The sequence below is a fragment of the Lithobates pipiens genome, unplaced genomic scaffold (genome assembly GCF_037356315.1).
Source record: "Lithobates pipiens isolate NorthernLeopardFrog02 unplaced genomic scaffold, aLitPip1_a1.2 Scaffold_13, whole genome shotgun sequence".
Taxonomy (NCBI): domain Eukaryota; kingdom Metazoa; phylum Chordata; class Amphibia; order Anura; family Ranidae; genus Lithobates; species Lithobates pipiens.
In genome coordinates this window covers 24,598,533-24,620,527 of record NW_027507718.1, presented here as the reverse complement: position 1 = coordinate 24,620,527, position 21,995 = coordinate 24,598,533, and the positions used below count along the sequence as shown (strand labels likewise).

Below are 21,995 nucleotides of genomic sequence, written 5' to 3'. Positions count from 1 at the left end.
TGACTGGTGTGTTCCTTGGCCTTCTTTATGCTGTTTGTTCACTAAGGTTCTCTAACAAACCTCTGAGGGCCTTACAGAACAGCTGTATTTATACTGAGATTAAATTACACACAGGTGGACTCTATTTATTAATTAGGTGACTTCTGAACTCAATTGGTTCCACTAGATTTTAGTTAGGGGTATCAGAATTAAGGGGGCTGAATACAAATGCAAGCCACAGTTTTCAAATATTTATTTGTAAAAAAAATTGAAAACCATTTATCATTTCCCTTCCACTTCACAATTATGTGCCACTTTGTGTTGGCCTATCACAAAACAATTCCAATAAAATTAATTTATGTTTTTGGTTGTAACATGACAAAATGTGGAACATTTCAAGGGGTATGAATATTTTTTCAAGGCACTGTAAACTGGCACAAGGGAAACATAGAGATAGCATGCTCCCACTCACTGCAACACAAACATTACATTTACCTCTGTGTTTTGTCTTAACTTCCTACGTGGCATCGTCTTGCATGTTGTGACACACTTACATCTCTCTGTATAACAACAGCAAGTGTACTTGCACCAGCAAAGCCAGGGCCAACAGCATTACACTTCCTGGGCCATGACAGCTACCAGCTATCTCACAGCACTGGCCAGTATTTCTTTATAGCTAAGGTCACAGCTGCCAACAGGCATTGACATTACTCCACAGCAAACTCTAGAGCCAATGTATTCTCTTGTCTGGGTGGATTCTCTGACCAAAGGTGGTGAAATCCCATCAAGCCAAAGTATTCTGTCTCTCACACTTTCAAAGTTCTTGAACACCCCATCCTGCAGTCACTCTGCTTCTCAGACCACAGCACTTTTGCACAGTTCAACAAAAGATGAACACTAGTTTCTCCTCTGCAGGCTCTCTTCGTTTACATACACAGTTTGTGCTGTCTCACGCACAGAAACACGGTTCACAAGATTGAACTTACTTCTTTAACAGGAAGATTCCAATTCTGCCTGCTTATACCACCATATGTGAAAAATTAACTCAAATGTAGGGCTTCTAAGGGCACAGTCCACTCACAACATTTTCTTTTAAGGGCTTTTCTTGCCCTTTTCATTTTAAAGTTCAAAAAACGCACAAGGATTAACCTTAGCAGGGTTTTTTTTAGCATCTCTCTTCTATAGACACAACAAAATATTTCACTTTCAGCCCCCTGGCATGCTCTTGCAGCACTGATGCTCTGGCCTCACAGGCTTCAGGCCATTGTCTGTCTACCTGCAGACAATCCTCACAACTTAGACTCTTGAGTGCATGTGCAAAATCTCTGGCTTCTGTCTTGCAGTCAGATGGACTCCTAGGCACAGTAGATCCATGAACTGCAGTCAGCACCCCATATTAAGAGGGCTGTGCACGCCTTCATAATCAGGATGATGTCTGCAGGCAAAACATGGAACTAAGGTTGGAGGCTCTCCCAAGTCTCTACAAAGTCTCCAGGATCTAAACTGGGTTTTACCAATCACTGAGAAAAGCAACAAGCTTGTTTTCCTTCTACATGACACATATAGAGCACCTCCCCCTGTATGGATGAAAACCCTATGTGACACATGTACCTTTCATGACTGTGAAATAAAGTCCCATCCCTAGTTAGCAATTTCTTGCATGCCAAATTGTGCTCCAGCTTCCCTTTTACACCATGACATAGTGCTAGCCTGTCACAATGTGTACAAAAACAGTATGAATGAAGCATGAATAATATGTTATTCCATTTTTCATCTGGCTGTCATTCTTTCTTTGAACATCTGCTGTAAGCTTAGTAAATATCAACATTAGCAAGATCAGGTTAGGGTATAGAGATGGTTGAAGCAGAGTTGTGAATGTTCTTTTGCAACATTTTTTTTTTTTTATGTCTGCATACAGATCTTTTAGCAGTTGGAGCAGTAAGTGAAATGAGAACCCCAATCAATGATACATTACACGGAGTTCTGGTCTTTGCTGCTGATCCTGCGTGTCCCTACCAAAAAGTTTTTATGGTAAATAAACTTTCATCCTCCCAGCACCAACAATTAAATGCGCCTCTCTATTGCAGTCTTCTAGGAAACAAAAGCCAGATCCCTATTCTTCAACAGTCAGATGTCCCTCCAGCAGCAGTTAGATCCCCATCCTACAACAGTCAAATCTTAATTCTGCATTTATTTACATTAATTGATTGATCTAATAGCCTGGGTTATGGGTTAAAACAACCTAAACTGCACAGATTTGGATCAAATTACCAAAGGAATAGGTCCTTTTTGTTCAAAATTAAATGATCACAATGCAAAGTTAAATGTTCATTGAGCTCATGCTCTAGGAAAAACAGGATGTTAGTATTTACTGTCAAAATTGTTTTCTTGAAGTATATTGAGGGACAGAGGAAAATTTTCACCTTTGAGTTATACTGTAGATTACAGGAGGTCTGGACACAGAGCGGTGAGACCTCTGTCCCTCAATGGACTCAGAGAAAAGGATTTTATGGTGAATGCAAAAATGATTTCTTGTCTTTTGAAGCACACAGGAAGTCTTTTACCTTTGGAATGTACAAAAGCACTCTGCATAAAGGTTCGGCAACACAGCAAACAACCTTTAATAGGCCAAGGAAAACAGCAGACATTTGAGGGCCTGCAACTAAAAGCACTCTGAATATCTTACACCCTACGCTGGCATCACATGAGTTCTTAACCACTTCAGCCAAGGAAGATTTTACCCCCTTCCTAACCAGAGCACTTTTTACAATTTGCCACTGCATCGCTTTAACTGAAAATTGCATGGTCGTTCGATGCTGTACTCAAATGAAATTTGTGTCCTTTTTTTTCCCCACAAATAGAGCTTTCTTTTGGTGGTATTTGATCCCCTCTGTGATTTTTTTTGTGCTATAAACCAAAAAACAACGACAATTTTGAAAAAAATATATATTTTTTACTTTTTGCTATATTAAATAAGCCCCACATTTTAAAAAAACGGATTTCTTCATCAGTTTAGGCCAATATTTATTCTTCTACATATTTTTGGTAAAAAAAAAATGCAATAAGCGTATATTGATTGGTTTGCGCAAAAGTTATAGCATCTACAAACTATGGGAAAGATTTATGGCATTTTTTTTTTTAACTGGTAAAAAGTGATTTATAGTGGTACTGCGACATTACGATGGACAGGTCGGACACTTTTGACACTTTTTTGGGACCATTGACAATTATACAGCGATCAGTGCTAAAAATATGTACTGATTACTATGTAAATGTCACTGGCAGGGAAGGGGTTTACACTAGGGAGCAATCAAGGGGTTAACTGTGTGTTCCCTCAGTGTGTTCCAACTGTGTGAGGATGGGAGTGACTAGGAGAGGAAACATATAGTTTTTCCTACTTAGCAGGAACAAATGATATGTTTCCTCTTGCCTAACAGCACAGGGATTTGTGTGTTTACACACACAAATCCCTGTGCTGGCGCTCGTGCACGTGATTGCGTGTAGCCAGCGGCTATTGTGCCTGCTTGCCACGCACATCATGTCCCCCGCTGTGCATCGGGCACACGCGTGCACCTCTGGTGGCCGAAAAGCGCTCCTGTATGGGGTTTCGCTCTGGGGAGCTATTCTGCCACAGTATATCTGAGTGAGTGGTCGGGAACTGGTTAATGTTCACCTGTTAGAACACAAGACCAAATGTCTTAAAAATCTAAGAAACAGTAGCCTGCTGTTGAAAATCCCAAGCACTCATAAATCAGTCAGAGGGACAGAAAGGGCCATAAGCTTAGAAGATGCTATGAGCCACTAAAAAATGGTGGAATGAGAAGTTTCTGTATTAGAACGGAGCCACTGATGTGCCGTAGGATGACAGAAGTGCCATTTACAGTTTCCTGCACTGTGTACTTTCTCTTTAACAAACTTTATCAAAATGTTACACAGTGGCATTTTAATACTTTCTATTGGCTGCAGCGCAGTGCTAGGCAGTGGATTGCATCACACTGCGCTGGAAGAACAGTACTACTTGCCATACTTTTTTCAGTGCACACCACTGCAACACAGCAATGTGAACTGGCCAGGTAGGAAACAAGGCATTTTGCCTTGTCTTGTGGTCAGACTGCTCTGGGATAGCCATCCATTACAGTCCTAGCGCTCCTTGCATGGTTGGGTCTTAACAGTCAATAAAACAAATTAATACTGTATAGATAAAAGAAAGAAAACAATATGTCTGTTAATCTAGAAAACCCTTGCCAGACACTACAAGCCAGGTCCTGACCATTTACTTTTTCCAATATACAGTATAGTGACGGAGAAGCAGCTAACTAATAAAGCTATCTCACTGCTTTCTTAAAACAATGCACAGAAAGGCAACAGGTTCACTTTAATCACCCCACCCCAGCAGCACAAATACATATTTCCTTCATTCTCAGCCACCCTGTTCATTTTCCAGGAGAAAAAAAAAACACCCTTTCCTTCTATGCATAGAGAAGCATGATGCCATATATCATAGCTGTCAAATGGGAATAGCCCATACCCCTGTGTAAGCTACAACTTTAGTGACTCTTAGCTTTCACATGGTAGCTTTCTTTGCCATTGGCAGCCGAACAGCAGAGCCGGAGAGAAGGAAAAGCAAAGGAAAAGTAACTATATGCTGCTGTGGAGAGGGGGATTAAAGGGAACTTTAGTCAGAAAATTAAGTCCTGCTAGATCACTTCAGGCTGGCCCCTTTTGCTATGTAAAACATTAAAAAAAAGTGTCTATACTGTTTAAAATCCAATAATACATGGGCTCACCTTGCTCTGCACATGCCGCATGGCTTCACTTCCTGATTCCCTTACTGAGGATGACGGCGGCAGCAGCCGAGAGCTGACAAACAGATCGGCTTCGGCTGCCAACATTGCGGGCTCCCTGGACAGGTAAGTGTCCATATATTAACAGTCAGCAGCTGCAATATTTGTAGCTGCTGGCATTTAATTATTTTTTTATTTGGCGGACCTCCTCTTTGGAATTGGAATAAAACCCTCATATCCTTTACAGTCAAGGAAGCCGCGTCTGTTTGATCTGCAACTGTTATGGTGCTGCACATGCGATCAGTTATGACACCGGCCATTTGATGATTTGACAGTTTGGATGAGGAAACAAGCAAATGTGAGAATTAGCAATCCAGGCATTTCAGGAATGTAACTTTTAAGAAACTTTTGAATTGATGGGTTTAGTTTTTTACTTGTGCTCAGGGGCTCTGGGCTTCAGCAAAATGGCAGCCTCCTGCAAGAAGAGACAGGAGCAATGCTGGAGGAAATTTACATGCACAAATTTGTGTGTGTAATTATTAATGTGAAAATATACAGTTAGGACCATATATATATTTAGACACAGGCACAATTTGATTTTTTTCAGGTATTTACCAAAACATATTCAAGCTATAGTTATATAACTGAAAGTGCACACTCACAGGTTTAATTTGAGGGTATGTACATCCAAATTGGAGGAAGGGTTTAGAAATTACAGCTCTTAAGAATAGCCATCCCCCTTTTTTCAAGGGACCAAAAGTAATTGGACAATTGAATCAAAAGCTGTTCCATGGCCAGGTGTGGGCTACTCCTTTAATATTTCTTCATCAATTAAGCAGGTAAAAGGTCTGAAGTTGATTATAAGTGTAGTATTTGCATTTGGAATCTATTGCTGTGAACCTACATCATGCATCAAAGAAGTTGTCCATGCAAGTGAAACTGCCCATTGCAAGGCTTCAAAAACAAAACATATCCATCAGAGAGATAACAGCAACATTAGGAGTGGCCAAATCAATAGTTTGGTACATTCTGAGGAAAGAGGAACACATTGGTTAGCTCAGCAACATAAAAAGGCCTGGATATCCACATAAGACAACAGTGGTGGATGATCGCAAGATCTTTTCTATGATCTAGACAAGTGAAGGACACTCTCCAGGAGGTGGGCGTATCATTGTCAAAGTCTACAATCAATAGAAGACTTCACAAGGGCAAATACAGAGTGTTCACCACAAGGTGCAAACCATTCATAAGCCCGAAGAATATAAAAAAACAGATTACACCTTGCAAAAACACATCTAAGAAAGCCAGACCCATTCTGGAAAAGCATTCTTTAGATGGATAAAACTAAGATTAATCTGTAGCAGAATGACGGGAAGAAAAAAGTGTGGAGAAGGCTTGGAACAGCTCATGATCCAAAGCACACAACATCATCTGTAAAACATAGTGGAGGCAGTGTGATGGCATGGGCATGTATGGCTTCCAGTGGCACTGGTTCATTGGTGTTTATTGATGATGTGACAGAAGACAGAAGCAGCCGGATTAATTCTGCATTGTCAGCCCAGATTCAGCCAAATCCAGCAAAGTTGATGGGACGGCGCTTCACAGTACAGATGGACAGTGATCCAAAACACACTGCAAAAGCAACCCACTAGCTTTTGAAGGAAAAGAAGTGGAATATTCTGCAATGCCCGAGTCAATGAGCTGATCCCAACCCAATTGAGCATGCATTTCACTTTCTGAAGGCAAAACTAAAAGCATTAAAACTCACAAATAGAGATCAACTGAAGACAGCTGCAGTTAGAGCCCGGCAAAGCTTCAGAAAGGAGGAAACCCAGTCTTTGATAATGTCCATTGATTCCAGACTTCAGGCAGTCATTGCCAGTAAAGGATTCTCAACATAATATTAAAAATTAACATTTTATTTATGATTATATTAATTTACCCAATTATATTTGAGCCCCTGAAAATGGGGGGACTGTGTATAAAAGTGGTTGCAGTTCCTAAAATTTGTACTTGATTTTTTATGTTCAACCCATTGAATTAAATCTGAAAGTCTGCACTTCAAATTTATTTGGATTGTTTTGTTTTAATTGTATTCTGGTGGCTACAGAGTCAAAAGTATGACAATTGTGCCTGTGTCCAAATATATGTATGGACCTAATGGTATGTTCCTTGCTAAATAACATTATTTGTTATCAAGTTGTTATGGGTAAAGTTCTGCTTTAAACAGGTTGCTTTATTTTACATGGATGCACTTAAAGCTTTAAATGTTACATTTACATCATTGTGCAAAGCAGAAAAATGTACTTATCTTACTTCTCTCTCTCTCTCTCAGTGTGAATGTGAATGTGCAGGTCATTGTAGGAGGGTAGTACAAAGAATGATTGAGGTACTTTATTAAAAATGCATGCAAGTATTTTAATGAATATATCAGTTTAATGATGTACGTACATCCTTCTTTCATTGACTACTATGTCATCTGCTTGTATACTGAAATTGTACTATTCATATTGAAACTGCAGTGATACCAGATGCAAATCACTGGCACCTATAATTCTTTCTAAAGCAAGTTCATGGATGCACAACTATTTATACAGCATCTGGCACATGAAACTCTTGTTCTGCTGTCATTCATGTAATGTGCATTGTCTTTAGCTTGGAAGCGCAGACTCTCTGGGAATGTTGTAATTTCATGCAACACAAGTGGAAACTATTTAATTAGTCCAATAACAAAGTAGTATAGACAACAACAGCTCTTCTCCAGCTCAGAAAGGTCCCAGGGTACAATCTCAGCTCTCCCTCAGATACCAGATGAGAGTTCCCAGGAGGCACTGCAATTCTACTCACTGAAGACAACTTGTTTCTCCTCACAAATAAAAGGATGTTCATGAAACCAAAGAGTCTAACATAAAGTAGGCTGTGTCTGCCACAACGACAGAGAAAGAAAAAATAACGACAGCAGTAATTTCACGGATGCTGTACTAATTTGTGCGGTTGTGTTAGTCTGTCATCCGGTAACATGGAAATATAGATGTTCTAGCTGATTACACTCACAATTGTTCCAATTACTCAAACAGTAAAACACTTTTAAATATACTGTGCTTGTTTAATTGTGGATTAAGACAGGCAGTCTGTGATGTGAAAGGCAGCAATCTGCAGAAAACCGTCCGTGATGAGGACAGATGGACAGACAATCTCTACTGAACGCTACATCGGCTTTTGTATTTTCAGTGGCAGCTTGTAAAATAAGATTAAACTTACTGCTTGTCTTCCGGTTTAATAACAGATGGATCTGTAAGATTTTCCCCAACACCTGTAAGAAAAACCAAGAGAAATACATACAGTTCATGAATACTGGCCTTTAGAAATGAGCAGTGAAGGTTGTGTTAGTGAATGGAGGTGAGGCAGTTAAAAAATTTAAAAAATGACAAAGCTTTGCCACCATTGAGCCATTTATGTACAGTTCAACAAAAGAAGGAGACTCCAGATTAAATTCAGGGTCACCCTTCAATAATGATTGTTTCTGAAGTGCCAAAATGCTGGTGAAATCACTGATGACCGCTTTACTACACAATGACTTTCTTTATGCATACTACATATACACGGAAACATCAATCGTTATCTTATCAATTCATACTGTAAACAGGATTATGATGTGGAATAATAATCCCTTTGTGAGAGTGATATTTCAGCCGTTTTGTATTTTGGTCAATTTTCTATATAGATAGAAGGCTCCCCCAAAATATATTTTAAAAGGTTTTAATTACCAAATTAAGTTTTTTTGTTTTGGTGGGTGCTAGAAACCCTACAGACAAGAGAAGAGATTCTGAACAGTGAATTATTGTAAAAGCCACTTTGGATTTATATATGGAAAGCCAGATAAAGCTGCCATGGCAGAAAAAGCCTTTAAAGAGAGAGAGAGGGAGCGAGAGAGAGAGAGAGAGAGAGAGACATCTGCTGTATATATCAAGTACATGCAGTTTAGGATTTCTATTTTTGATAATCAAAAGATTTTATGAAACCTTTCACTTAACATGAGCAAGATGTTTAGGGTTACACAAAGGCCCAAATGTAGTAATTAAAAAAAAAAAAAAGCATCAGACTGACAAATATTCAAATATTAATTTGTTGTCTTGACCTATTATCTAATTTTTTGGTTTGAAGCGCTGCAAATTTTAAATGTTGCAATAACGTGTTAAGGCACACCACATTAAGGCAGCTAATTCATTTTGAATACAGCATCCTAAAGTGTATGTAAATCCTGCATATGACATTCTCTTTTTTGCTCCATTTGGTCTTTTAAAAACACCATTAAAAGCATTTTTTATGTCTATTTAAAAATCTAGTCTAGTGCAAAAAATTGTTGTTGACTCTGCAGGAAATCTAGTGCTGCTCTGAATCATGTGCCCTCTACAGTGTTATCTCAAGCAGCATTATCAGCTCTGGGATTTGTAGCCCTAATACACATTGGGGTTGATTTACTAAAGGAAAATCCACTTTGCACTAAAATGCACTTGGAAGTGCAGTCGCTGTAGATCTGAGGGGAAGATCTGAAATGAGGGGAAGCTCTGCTGATTTTATCATCCAATCATGTGCAAGCTAAAATGCTGTTTTTTATTTTCCTTGCATGCCCCCCTCAGATTTACAGTGACTGCACTTCCAAGTGCACTTGTAGTGCAAAGTGGATTTGCCTTTAGTAAATAACCCCCACTGTGTCTTAAAGTGGTAAGTAAGGCTTACCTGTGGGTACTGTGAATATTAGGAGATATTCAGAGTACGTGCAGCCAGTGATGTTACCGGCGCATGCACACTGAAAGTCTGGCATACAGTGCCAGATCTTCAGAGCCCATGCCATAAACGGTGGCTCCCATGCGCATGCACGGGAGAGACGTCACCGCACCCCTGGCCACTCATGAACCTGGAGGATGCAAACCCGGAAGGAAGACAGTGTAAAGGTGTCAGCCCTCTCAGAGGTGGGCGACACTGGGGGGCTTAGTTCTAAGGTAAGTCTCTTATAATGTGCTAGTATGCGATGAATGCTAGCACATTATGAGATTGCCTTGCAGGGGATTCTTTTTTTCATCCACTGTGGTTTACTACTGCTTTAAGGTGACCACACTGCTTCTCCATAAAGACAATGAGTGAGCGTAGTCACCCTAGAACAGGAAGTGTGTTAGTGGCAAAATGATGTGAAAAAGCCTGAAAAAATTAGTTAGCCCAGTCTAGATGTCTCAATGTTTTATTGTTGTTAGGTTTAGTCCCCCACTGTCTTTTTCTGGTAACTGGCAATCACTAACTTGCCTACCTCTGCCTTTCCGGGGGTTTTCATTTTTTATCATACACAGAGGAAGACTCCCCTTGCTGTAGCAGAAGAAGTAATACTTCAAAGCAGAGGTATCAGAAAAGAACCATAGTAGAGAAACCTTATATCTCATGATTTTACTTATTGGTACCTTCCAAATGCAGAACTATTAGGTTTGAGTAGTGTGACAGGAGTCACTTTTGGGCGCACAATGACCAAGAAAAGAATAAACCCTGAGAATATGATTGGATTACTTCAAATGGGAAAGTAATATTCATTAACAATATCTCTCAAAAAAATATGAAGATTTTATCCCCTGGACACTGTGAGGTCTATGGCCAGGAAGTATAACTCCTAATATGTTATGTAACCATTGTGTGATGTTGTGGGTGGATACGGGTCATTGTTCCTGTGGGGCCTGCAGTATTCTCAAATGTATAAAAAGAGCCTGCATTCGTTTGAAGATTCATTTCTGTTTGAACCTCAATACAGAGCCTCGTCTCGTATTTGGGGTAGAATTATTCGTATGGGTTCCTTGTTCGGCTGATGGAAGTGTTTGGTAGCTGCCTTGGAGTTCGGGAAGGAAATGTCCTAAACGGCTTTAACCCCTTTAATACTCGGGGTGTCGTTACAGGTAGACTTACCCATGAACCAACATAATATTGAGAAATGGTTGTTAACATGCTGGCTGAATCTTAAAGTCACCACAGGGTCTGCCCACCTATAAAAGAGCCCCAGCCAACCACTGTGGTTCCCACTACCAACCTGTAGGTTTTAAGCACCCCAGCCACTAAACATCCGAGCTTCTAGTGAGTTCTGTGCTGCTTCTGTTGGTTGTTTTGGTTCTTCCCACTGTCTCATATGTCACGACTGTATGTACAAAATGATAGGAGTAACCACAGCGGCCTGGCGAGGGGTGCAAGCATTCAATTCATTCAAATGCTTGCAGCAACTGGAGAACAGAGAAGCAACAGCTTTTCCTTACATGCAAAGGCAGCCAAATAAACATGAGCTTTTTGTAAAAGTGACCTTGTGGCAAGAGGGTAATTTTACCAAGAACATCAGTGGACAAATTGCACAATTATTGTGTATTTAATTTGGATGTAATTAGCCTAACACTTTTTCGTTCATTGACGGACACAGCTCCTTTAATTCTTGACCTTAGGGTTATTACGCCACCTTCAGGAGAGGACTAGGCAGAACATGTAAGACATTTAAAAACAGCAAGACTGCACAGCACCGCCCAGGGGGCGGTCCCTCTGGCTATAACCCCTCACCCTGCTCCCTGCAGCTCAGTTTTTTTCTGCTTACTACTGCTGTCCGTGTCACAGTGTGCCGTGGCCAACAGCCACCCTGTACTGCTCAGGTGATGGGTCTGTGGTGGAAAGCGTTCAGCAATCCCGACAGGAGGGGTAAGTACGGCTCTCCCTGCCTCAGCAGGATAGAGCAGCTGGACATTCCCTGGGAGGTCGACTAGGGGGTCTCTCACTCTCCCTTTCCTCTCTCCCTATCCCTCATTCCCTCCTCCCCCTGCTGGGGCCGCTGTTTGACTGGGCATGAGGTGCAGTGTATATACATGGCCAGGGGTCCTCCGGGGGATCCAAGCTTTGGCGGGGGGCTGCACTGGCTGTTAGGGTCTGTTATTTCTTTACTGGCCTTTTTTCTTCACTTTCCTGTAGTCTTATGCAGTGTATGCGCCGTCAGCCATTTTCTAGAAGGTTTGGCGGCCATTTTCTTGGTGATTCTTTTGCTAGGACGGCCAGCAGCCAATTTCTTGTAGCCCCAGAGTAGTTTACCTCTAGTGCTGGTGTCTGTGTACCTCAGAACAGCGCGGTTTTTACTCTGGGCACTTTGTGACTGATACAGGGCAGATCGGTCTGCAGCAGCACAGCGCAGCACTTGGTCAGGGTTGTGAGTCCTGCAGGGGAGGCCCTCTGTCTGTGAGACGCAAGGGGGGTAAAAACGCACCCTCCCCCCATCTTTTGGGGAGAGCTCTGATTCAGACTCAGCCCCCACAGTGACTGGCAGCCCCTGTTCTGACGTGTCAGAGGATGCGGACCAGGACCGTTTGGACGGTGAGAATGACTCGGTGTCCGGGTTAGTGCAGGAAAAAGCGTCAGTAGGAGCACTTATGACTGTGGTGCGGGATACCCTGAAGATATAGGATGCAGCAGGAACTTCTGCTGAGGTGGCGGTCCCTTTTGGGTCCCACAAACTGGCCCACACGCCTAAGGTGTTTCCGTATTTGACTTATTTTGATAAGTTCATCTGCAAGGAATGGGGAAGCCCACAACAGGCCATTTCAGTCCCAAGAAGAATGGCGGTGCTTTACCCCTTTTGAGGAGAGCCTCCTGAAATGGGCATCTCCTCTGGTATTCAGGTTAGATAAAGTAACCACGATTCCGGTAGAAGGGACTCCTGCCTTCAAGGACCCTGCAGACAGGAGGGCTGAGACAGTGGCCCGGTCCATGTTTACGGTGGTGGGGGTCGGCGTTACGACCTGTGCTGGTCATGGCCTTGGTGTTGCAGACACTTACTGAATGGGCAAAGTTGTTGCACCATGAATTGGAGAAGCAACAGTCTTCCCCGATCTGCGTAGAACTGGCAGTTCAGTTAGTGCATGGCCTTATGTATGTCTGTAATGTGGCCCTGGATATGGTCCCCTTGCTTTCTAGAGCATCAGTATCAGCAGTGGTGCTACAGCGCATGATTTGGTTAAAAAAATGCTGGTCTGCGGACCAGGCATCTAAAAAAAGCACTGGCGGATTTGCCCTTCCAAGGTGAGAGGCTTGGAGCTTCGCAGGAAGACATTAAAAATGTTGCCGGAGGGAAGAGCACATTGCTCCCACAGTCCAAGAAGGGTAAGGAGCCACGCCGTAGGCAAGGGCCCTCTTTTTTTCCACTCAGACACAGCTTTTTAGCCCTCCCGGGTTGGCAAGTAAGCATTCCAAGTCTGAAAAAGGCGCCTGCTGAAGGACAAAAGCGTCCCTGGTTTCACAAGCCAAACAAGTCTGTGAGCAAAAATCTTACCTCATGAAGGTTTGCCCCGCCCAACTCTCAGGTGGGGGGGTCGTGTTTGGGAGTTTGCAGCTCGGTTGACCTCCCTACTGTCTGACCAATGGGTCTGTGAACTGGTTTCATCGGGATACAAGATAGAGTTTCTTTCTTGTCCACCAAACAGATTTTTTTCCTTCCAACCTACCTCTACTTCCAGCTCGTCGGAAAGCCCTGTTCGGGGCAGTACAGGACCTGCTGCTGCGCGGGATTATAGTACCTGTAGCAACGCTGGAAAGGTTTCAGGGATTCTACTCCAATCTGTAGTCCCCAAAAAGGAAGGGGTACATCCAATCCTGGACTTGAAGGCCCTCAACAGCTTTGTGAAAGTGCAAAGGTTCAGGATGGAATCAGTTCACTCCGTGGTCACTGAACTCCATCAGGGGGACTTCCTGGCATCCTTGGATATCAAGAACGCATACTTACATGTACCCGTATGCCTCAGACATCAGAGGTTTCTGTGATTTGCAGTCGGGGAAGAGTACTACCAGTTTGTGGCTCTCCCTTTTGGCCTGGTGTCAGCACCCCGAGTCTTTACCCAAGTGTTAGCTCCAATTGTGGCACTGTTAAGGCAACGTGGGATCACAATTGTGGGTTACCTAGATTACCTCCTTTTGAGAGCAGCTTCTGCCTCAGAATTAAGGGAGCATGTAGCGATCACCATGCAGACTCTCCAGGAGTTTGGTTGGGTACTGAACCTAAAGAAGTCAGTGTTAGTGCCGACTCAACACCCGGAGTACCTAGGCTTACTGTTAGACTCCTCAGAAGCGAAAGTTTTTCTCCCTTCAGACAAGCTGCAGACTCTTTAAGCTGTGGTGAAGTTGTTGGTGAACCGCAGGTGGTCATCTCTGCACTTCTGCATGTGACTTCTGGGTCTCATGGTAGCCACTTTCGAAGGGGTACCATCCTGAAAAAGGAGATTTTGTCAAAATGGAACAAATCTCCATTATCCCTGGATTGTCAAATTCGGGTGAGCCATTTAGTCAGGGATTCCCTTCTCTGGTGGCTGAGGTCTCCGGCCATTCTGTCTGGGAGATTGTTCCTTCCTCTCCATTGGACGCTGATAACAACGGACGCCAGCCTGACCGGTTGGGGGGGGTTTGGGCGTACAGTTAGCCCAGTGCCTCTGGTTGCGGGAAGAATACCCACTGCCGATCAATGTGCTTGAGCTTCAGGAGATCAGACGGTGTCTCTCCACATGGTCCAGGAAGCTACAGGGGTGTCCGGTCAGGATCCAGTCAGACAACACCATGGCGGTGGTATATGTCAACCATCAAGGAGGAACAAGGAGCTCGGCCGCAGCACAGGTGGTCGCTCACATTTTCCAGTAGGCAGAGCGGAACGTGCCGGCCATTTACATTCCGTGCGTAGAAAAATGGCAGGAGGGCGACTTAAGTCGTCAGATGCTGGACCCAGGGGAATAGTCATTGCATCTGGATGTATTCCGGCTCCTTTGCCTAAGGTGGGGCACACCAGATGTGTACCTCCTGACCTTTCGGGTCAATCAGAAGGTGCAGAGGTTTGTGTCCAGGACAAGAGACCCCTGGGCGGACGCATCAGATGCATTGGTGGTGATGCATTATCGGCTGATTTATGCCCCCTCTCAAACTTCTACCATGTCTGCTGCACAGAGTGGAGACCGAGGGGATTCCAGTGATTCTGATTGCCCCAGATTGGCCTTGACATCCTTGGCTGTCTTTTTCCAACGTCTCTTGGGGACTCATTGGTGGGTACTTTTGTGCAAGGGGTTCAACACATAGTCCCTCCGTTTCGACCACCAAGACCTCCGTGGGATCTGAATCTGGTGCTATCTGTGCTCCAGAAACTGCCATTTGAAAACATTAGAGAGATTCCCTTGTTAACTCTTTCTCAGAAGTAGTCTTCCTAGTGGCTATTACATCTGCCAGGAGGGTTTCTGAGTTGGCGGCCTTGTCATGCAAGTCTCCCTGCCTGATCATCCACAAGAATAAGGCGGTGCTATGTCCGCAGCCCTCTTTCCTTCCAAAGGTGGTTTTGCCATTCCATCTAAATGAGGACACCGTGTTACCATCCTTATGTCCTAAGCCGACACACTCAAACAAAGTTGCCTTACATTCCCTGGACATTGTCCGGGCTCTATGGGTGTATCTGTTTGCTACGGCTTCCTTCCGGAAGTCAGATTCTGTTTGTCTCGATGGCTGGTCCGAAAAAAGGTCTGGCGTTCTCATCGTCCACCATTTCTAGGTGGATCAGACAGATTGTGGTTCAGGCCTACACCTTAAAAGGGCGGGTGTCCCCTCTTCCTGTCACGGCTCATTCCACCAGGGCAATTGGAACCTCCTGGGCTTTCCGACATCAAGCGTCTGTCTCCCAGGTGTGTAAGGCGATGACTTGGTCATCCGTTCACACTTTCACTAAATTCTACAAAGTTGACGTAAGTGCATCTTCGGATGCTTGCTTCGGCCGCAAGGTTAGGTTGCAATTTACACTTTCTTTCAGTTACAAGTTTGTTGCGAACGGATCTTTTGATGCATACGTTGGCCGAAGGTTTTGATGGCGGCCGTTTAAGATGGTAACTCCTCTGTTGAGATGTTCCTTTTGTTGTGGGTGAAGTTATGTTTTGCCGTTTCCACCCCTTTTTTTTTGGCACTGCCTGGGGACGTCCCTATGGTCAAGAATTAAAGGAGCTGTGTCCGTCAATGAACGAAAGAGAAAATTGGATTTTTGTACTCACCGTAAAATCCTTTTCTCTGAAGTTCATTGATGGACACAGCACCCACCCCTCCTATTTATGTTTGTACTGCTTTTTGATGAACTGAGCTGCAGGAAGCAGGGTGAGGGTTTATAGCCAGAAGGACCACTCCCTGGGAGGTGCTGTGCAGTCTTGCTGTTTTTACATGTTTTACATGTTCTGCCTAGACCTATCCTGAAGGTGGCGTGATAACCCTAAGGTAAAGAATGAAAGGAGCTGTGTCCGTCAATGAACTTCAGAGAAAAGGATTTTACAGTGAGTACGAAAATCCCATTTTTCTCTAGTTTTGCATAGAGGAAAATCTTCCTTCACTTCCTATGCCTGTTACACCAGGGCTAGTTTTGACAGCAAATCTACGCAACAGGTACATGGACACTAATAAACACATGATACGGTCTCTAGCCCCCATCTGATCTATTCAAAACAAAATAAAATGTTTTGATGGGCTTTAAAACAAATGATTGTATCCCAACCAAGAACTGTCATTAACAACATAATTTTATTTCTGTTTCTTCTGTCTCTCATTCTAAGTTCTATGAATCTTTGACTTCTCTTTGTTGTACATGTATGTCATTTAAAAGGTACAAACATTACCTTGCAGGTCCAGAACAAGCAGTTCCCCTCTTGTATATTCATACGTCCAGTGAGAAAAGGATAACAGGGCCTCCTCCAATAAAGTGGTGGGGGTGATTTCATCTCCATTGTTGTTGTTATATTTACGAAATTCTCCAGTTATGTATTTTTCTATTGTCAGCCATTGGTTTGCAGAATGACAATAGATAAGAAAGACTTCTAAGAACCTGAAATCACAATAAAACTGGTTAGGAATCTCATTCATAACTAGTTGCATAAGTGACCTTTTTCATTATAAAGTGCAGAACATTGTTTCAAATATACCTTTTGTGAGATAATATGCTGCACATGAAAAGAGTTTGTGTAAATCTCCATCATTTATTTGGAAAATAAATCTATTTAGCATAACTTCAAAAATGAGAGAATTTGTTCATTTACAACACATTTTGCATAATTTGAACTGTGTTAGTAAAATAGAATTCCATAAAGGATTTTCAAGTTAACAATGTAACTACATTTTTAGCAAAGCTGCCCTTGACATGTTTCCATGAATGTGAAATTCGCCTTTGCTTTAACTAAAATTAACCTCAGTAAATATAAAACCATCCTATCAAACAATATGAATGCCGTTCTGTTATAGAAAGAAGGGTCTGTTGCCGCAAACTTTCCAAAATTCAGAAAATTGGTTGTCATAATCTCAGGATTCTAAAGCCTCGTACACATGATCGGACTTTCCAACAGGAAATGTTCGATGACAGGCTGTTGGCGGTAAATCCAACTGTGTGTGTGCTCTATCGGACAATTGTTGTCGGATTTTCTGCGGACAAATGTTAGTTAGCATGTTTTCAAATTTCCCACGAACAAATGTGTGTTGTCAGATTTTCCGAGCATGTGTACACAAGTCTGTTGTACAAAAGACCAAAGTACAAACATGCATGTTCGGAAGCAAGGAGGAGCCAGAAGTGGTCGGTCTTGTAAACTACCATTCGTAATGGAGAATTTACATTACTGACATGGCAAATTATGAAATATTGCAAACAAATTTTCGAAGGCTTTTTTTTTTCTAGTGATATCAAGAATAATATTATTATGCTTTTTTTTGTTTTGGGCAAGTTATAACAACACCATTATCCCGTAGTTTTTAAGATCAAAGATACAACTATGTTGGTGTCCATTGTCAATTTTACATTGTATTTTTTTAAATGTAATTGCCTACTTCCAAAATGTCATTTGAAGTAAAACACATAGCCAAGTATAATTCTCCACAATTTTTTTATTGTGCATTAAAAAAAAGAAAATGAATAAAATTAGACATGCGATCTGCCAACAGAATTTAACCAAAAAGTGCATTCTATGCATCCAAAAATATAGAAAATATACCAAATCAAATCATTATTCAACCAAAAAAATAATGTCAAAGCAATAACTCCAAGGCCAAAAAAAAATAACAAGTTATCTCCTCCAATTCTGCAACATGGCTGGTTGGCGACCGGCCGTTCAGAAATGAACTGGAAAGTGCAAAATGAAAAGTGTGAAAAGAAAAGCATGAATCAACACTCAACAAACTTCTACCACGAAATAGCAGAAAGGAGCCCAAAGGGTGGCGCTAAAGAGCTGAAAAACAACGTAGTAAGTCACTACATTCGTACTTGCTGGCCAACAATTGTGTGACCGTGTGTATGCAAGACAAGTTTGGGCCGACACACTTCGGACAAAATTCCACGGTTTTGTTGGCCAACAATGCTATTGCGCAAGGCTTTAGACCTTTGTTTCTCTACAATAATCAACACAGGTCTGTAGGTGTGCGACTAATGGTTCAGAAAAAGTGTAATAATGATAACATCATATGGCACATGGACTTAATATCCTGTTATATACATTGTTTTTCTGTTATAGTATGATTAATGTATTCTTTGACATGCTAAATGTTTTGTCACTTGCTACGGATTCTCTATTTGATGTATGATATAAGTTAGTGACAGTGGCGGCTGGTGCTCGATAATTTGGGGGGCAGCAAACCAACGCCGCCCCTCCCTGCCGGTGGGAGACGAACACCGAGAACACTATCCACAGATTCCCCACCCCCCGCAGGAGATGAACACTGGGAACACCATATACAAAACCCCCCTGCCCACACCACTTACCTCTGTCCTGCCCATCCCCTCTTCGAGATGGGGAGTGCTGGATGGCTGAGCCAGATGGTGAGCCTTCCCTAGAGTGGCTGCTGGTGAGTCCATTGGTCTTCTCTTGCTTCTCCCCGGCCGTGCAGTGTGAATATATTAATTCGCTATTATCACACAACTTGGTGGGATCGGGGGTGGGATTGAGGCGCAGTGCTCTGCACCCAAGCCCATCCTTTTTTGAAGCCTATTAGAGCCTCTGGCACTAATCAGGTGCTTCAAACCCCCCATTGGAATCCATAGTCCGCTGCCCAGTATGTAGATACCAAATTTTAGGTTGTGCCCAGGAAAGTAATAGAGGGGAAATCTGCCAATGGGGACACTAGTGACCTGGGGGCCCCCAAGGAATTTCCTTAGTTTTCAGGGATTTTGTCTCAATTCAAGTTTGGATATGAGACAGGAAGTGAAGGGAAATCTCTGCAATGGGACACAGATGGGGGGAAAAAATCTGACAGGGGGTTATACCCTCCCTTAATCTATCCAAAATGAAAAAGAAAAAGTTTTGCCTATACTTCTACTTTAAGTATTGCACATAACACAGGGACTGGTAGAAGATAATCTCTTTGTCCCATCACCCCGCTGAACTGGTCCTTCACTGTGACTTAAAGAAGATTCTGTCTAAGAGGCCTCTGTGCAGAGAATACAGCCTTGGTTGAGGCATAGAGCAGCAAATAGGAGGGAATCAGTGGACCAGTGGAAACTTGGGGGAGATAGTACATGACAAGTATGTAACAGAAGGAAGGCTCAAAGTATTTAGGTTCACTTTAATGTGTCTAAAGTTGTATTTAGACTTATTTAGGTTCACTTTAATGTTTCTAAAGTTGTAAACAACCCAGTGTGAATCAATACAGTGGTGGTAGCTAACATAATGCAAAACTACAGCAGACAGTAAAACCTTGGATTGCAAGTAACTTGGTCTGTGAGCGTTTTACAAGATGAGCAGCATTTTTTAATAAATTTTAACTTGATAAACTTGATAACTTGATAAACGAGCGAGGTCTTGCAATACAAGTATTGTCATGTCACAACTGAGTATAGAAGAGAAGAGAAATACAATTTTAGTAAACGAGAGCTGTCCTAATTACTGAATAGGGATGAGCCGAACACCCCCCTGTTCGGTTCGCACCAGAACCTGCGAACAGACCTAAACTTCGTGTGAACTTTAGAACCCTATTAAAGTCTATGGGACTCGAACGTTCACAATCTAAAGTGCTCATTTTAAAGGGTAATATGAAAGTTACTGTCCTAAAAAGTGTTTGGGGACCTGGGTCCTGCCCCAGGGGACATGGATCAATGCAAAAAAAAGTTTTAAAAACGGCCGTTTTTTCAGGAGCAGTGATTTTAATAATGATTAAAGTGAAACAATAAAAGTGTAATATTCCTTTAAATTTCGTAGCTGGGGGGTATCTATAGTATGCCTGTGAAGGGGCGCATGTTTCTGGTGCTTAGAACTGTCGCTGCACAAAGTGTCATTTGTGCAGGAAAAAAAGTCTTTTAAAATCACTTGCGGCTAAATTGTCGGGTCTCCGTAATACAGAGAACACTCAATGAGTGTTCTCTGTATTAGCCGACAATTCATTCATTCATTGATTAAAAAAAAAAAAAAAAAAAAAAAGCGTGGGGGTTCCCCTAAATTCAATCAAAAGGCCCTTCAGGTCTGATATGGATATTAACCACTTTCAGACCGGACCATTTTGCTGGTAAATGACCAGAGGTCTTTTTACACTTTGGCACTGCGCTGCTTTAACTGGTAATTGCGCGGTCATGCAATGTTGTACCCAAACAAAATTTGCGTCCTTTTCTTCCCACAAATAGAGCTTTCTTTTGATGGTATTTGATTGCCTCTGCGATTTTTATTTTTTGCGATATAAACGTAAAAAGACCGCAAATTTTGAAAAAAAATGATATTTTCTACTTTTTGTTATTAGAAAAATCCAATAAACTCAATTTTAGTCATACATTTAGGACAAAATGTATTCAGCCACATGTCTTTGGTAAAAAAAAAGTCAATAATTGTATATTTATTGGTTTGCGCAAAAGTTGTCACATCTACAAACTAAGGTACGTTTTCTGGAATTTACGCAGCTTTTAGTTTACGACTGCCTATCTCATTTCTTGAGGTGCTAAAATGACAGGGCAGTACAAAACCCCCCCAAATGACCCCATTTTGGAAAGTAGACCCCCTAAGGAAATTGATAAGAGGCATGTTGAGCCCATTGAATATTTTATTTTTTTGCCTCAAGCGATTGAATAATGACAAAAAAAAAATTTTTTTTTTTTTTTTACACAAAGTTGTCACTAAATGATATATTGCTCACACATGCTATGGGCGTATGTGAAATGACACCCCAAAATAAATTCTGCTGCTTCTCCTGAGTACGGGGATACCACATATGTGGGACTTTTTGGGAGCCTAGCCGCGTACAGGGCCCCGAAAACCAAGCACCGCCTTCAGGCTTTCTAAGGGCGTAAATTTTTGATTTCACGCCTCACTACCTATTACAGTTTTGAAGGCCATAAAATGCCAAGATGGCACAAAACCCCCACAAATGACCCCATTTTAGAAAGTAGACACCCCAAGCTATTTGCTGAGAGGCATGTTGAGTCCATGGAATATTTTATATTTTGCCACAAGTTGCGGGAAAATTACAAACTTTTTTTTTTTTTTTTTTTTTTTCACAAAGTTGTCACTAAATGATATATTGCTCATGCATGCCATGGGCATATGTGAAATGACACCCCAAAATAAATTCTGCTGCTTCTCCTGAGTACGGGGATACCACATATGTGGGACTTTTTGGGAGCCTAGCCGCGTACGGGGCCCCGAAAACCAAGCACCGCCTTCAGGCTTTCTAAGGGCGTAATTTTTTGAGTTCACTTCTCACTACCTATTACAGTTTTGAAGGCCATAAAATGCCAAGATGGCACAAAACCCCCACAAATGACCCCATTTTAGAAAGTAGACACCCCAAGCTATTTGCTGAGAGGCATGTTGAGTCCATGGAATATTTTATATTTTGCCACAAGTTGCGGGAAAATTACAAACTTTTTTTTTTTTTCACAAAGTTGTCACTAAATGATATATTGCTCACGCATGCCATGGGCATATGTGAAATGACACCCCAAAATAAATTCTGCTGCTTCTCCTGAGTACGGGGATACCACATATGTGGGACTTTTTGGGAGCCTAGCCGCGTACGGGGCCCCAAAAACCAAGCACCGCCTTCAGGCTTTCTAAGGGCGTTACAGTTTTGAAGGCCATAAAATGCCAAGATGGCACAAACCCCCCCCCCCCAAATGACCCCATTTTAGAAAGTAGACACCCCTAAATTTAGGGGTACACTAGTGAGACTAGGTAATAAATGGCGGGTGCCCTGAAACTATAAAAAAAT

The 21,995-nt window shown here is 42.2% G+C and overlaps 1 protein-coding gene across 5 annotated transcripts in view; it reads right to left on the bottom strand.

Annotated features, from left to right (window-relative positions):
- TRPM6 (transient receptor potential cation channel subfamily M member 6) overlaps nt 1-21,995 on the bottom strand; it is a 332,641-nt gene that overhangs the window by 43,520 nt on the left and 267,126 nt on the right. For all 5 annotated transcript variants that reach the window (XR_013272142.1, XM_077474929.1, XM_077474927.1 and 2 more), the window contains exons 36-37: nt 16,445-16,650; nt 8,025-8,076 (exon numbers count right to left, since the gene is read on the bottom strand). Coding sequence is in view for 4 of the 5 variants with exons in the window: in XM_077474929.1 (XP_077331055.1) it covers nt 8,025-8,076; nt 16,445-16,650 (258 nt within the window). In the remaining variant the exon portion in view is untranslated. The remainder of the gene's footprint in view (nt 1-8,024; nt 8,077-16,444; nt 16,651-21,995) is intronic.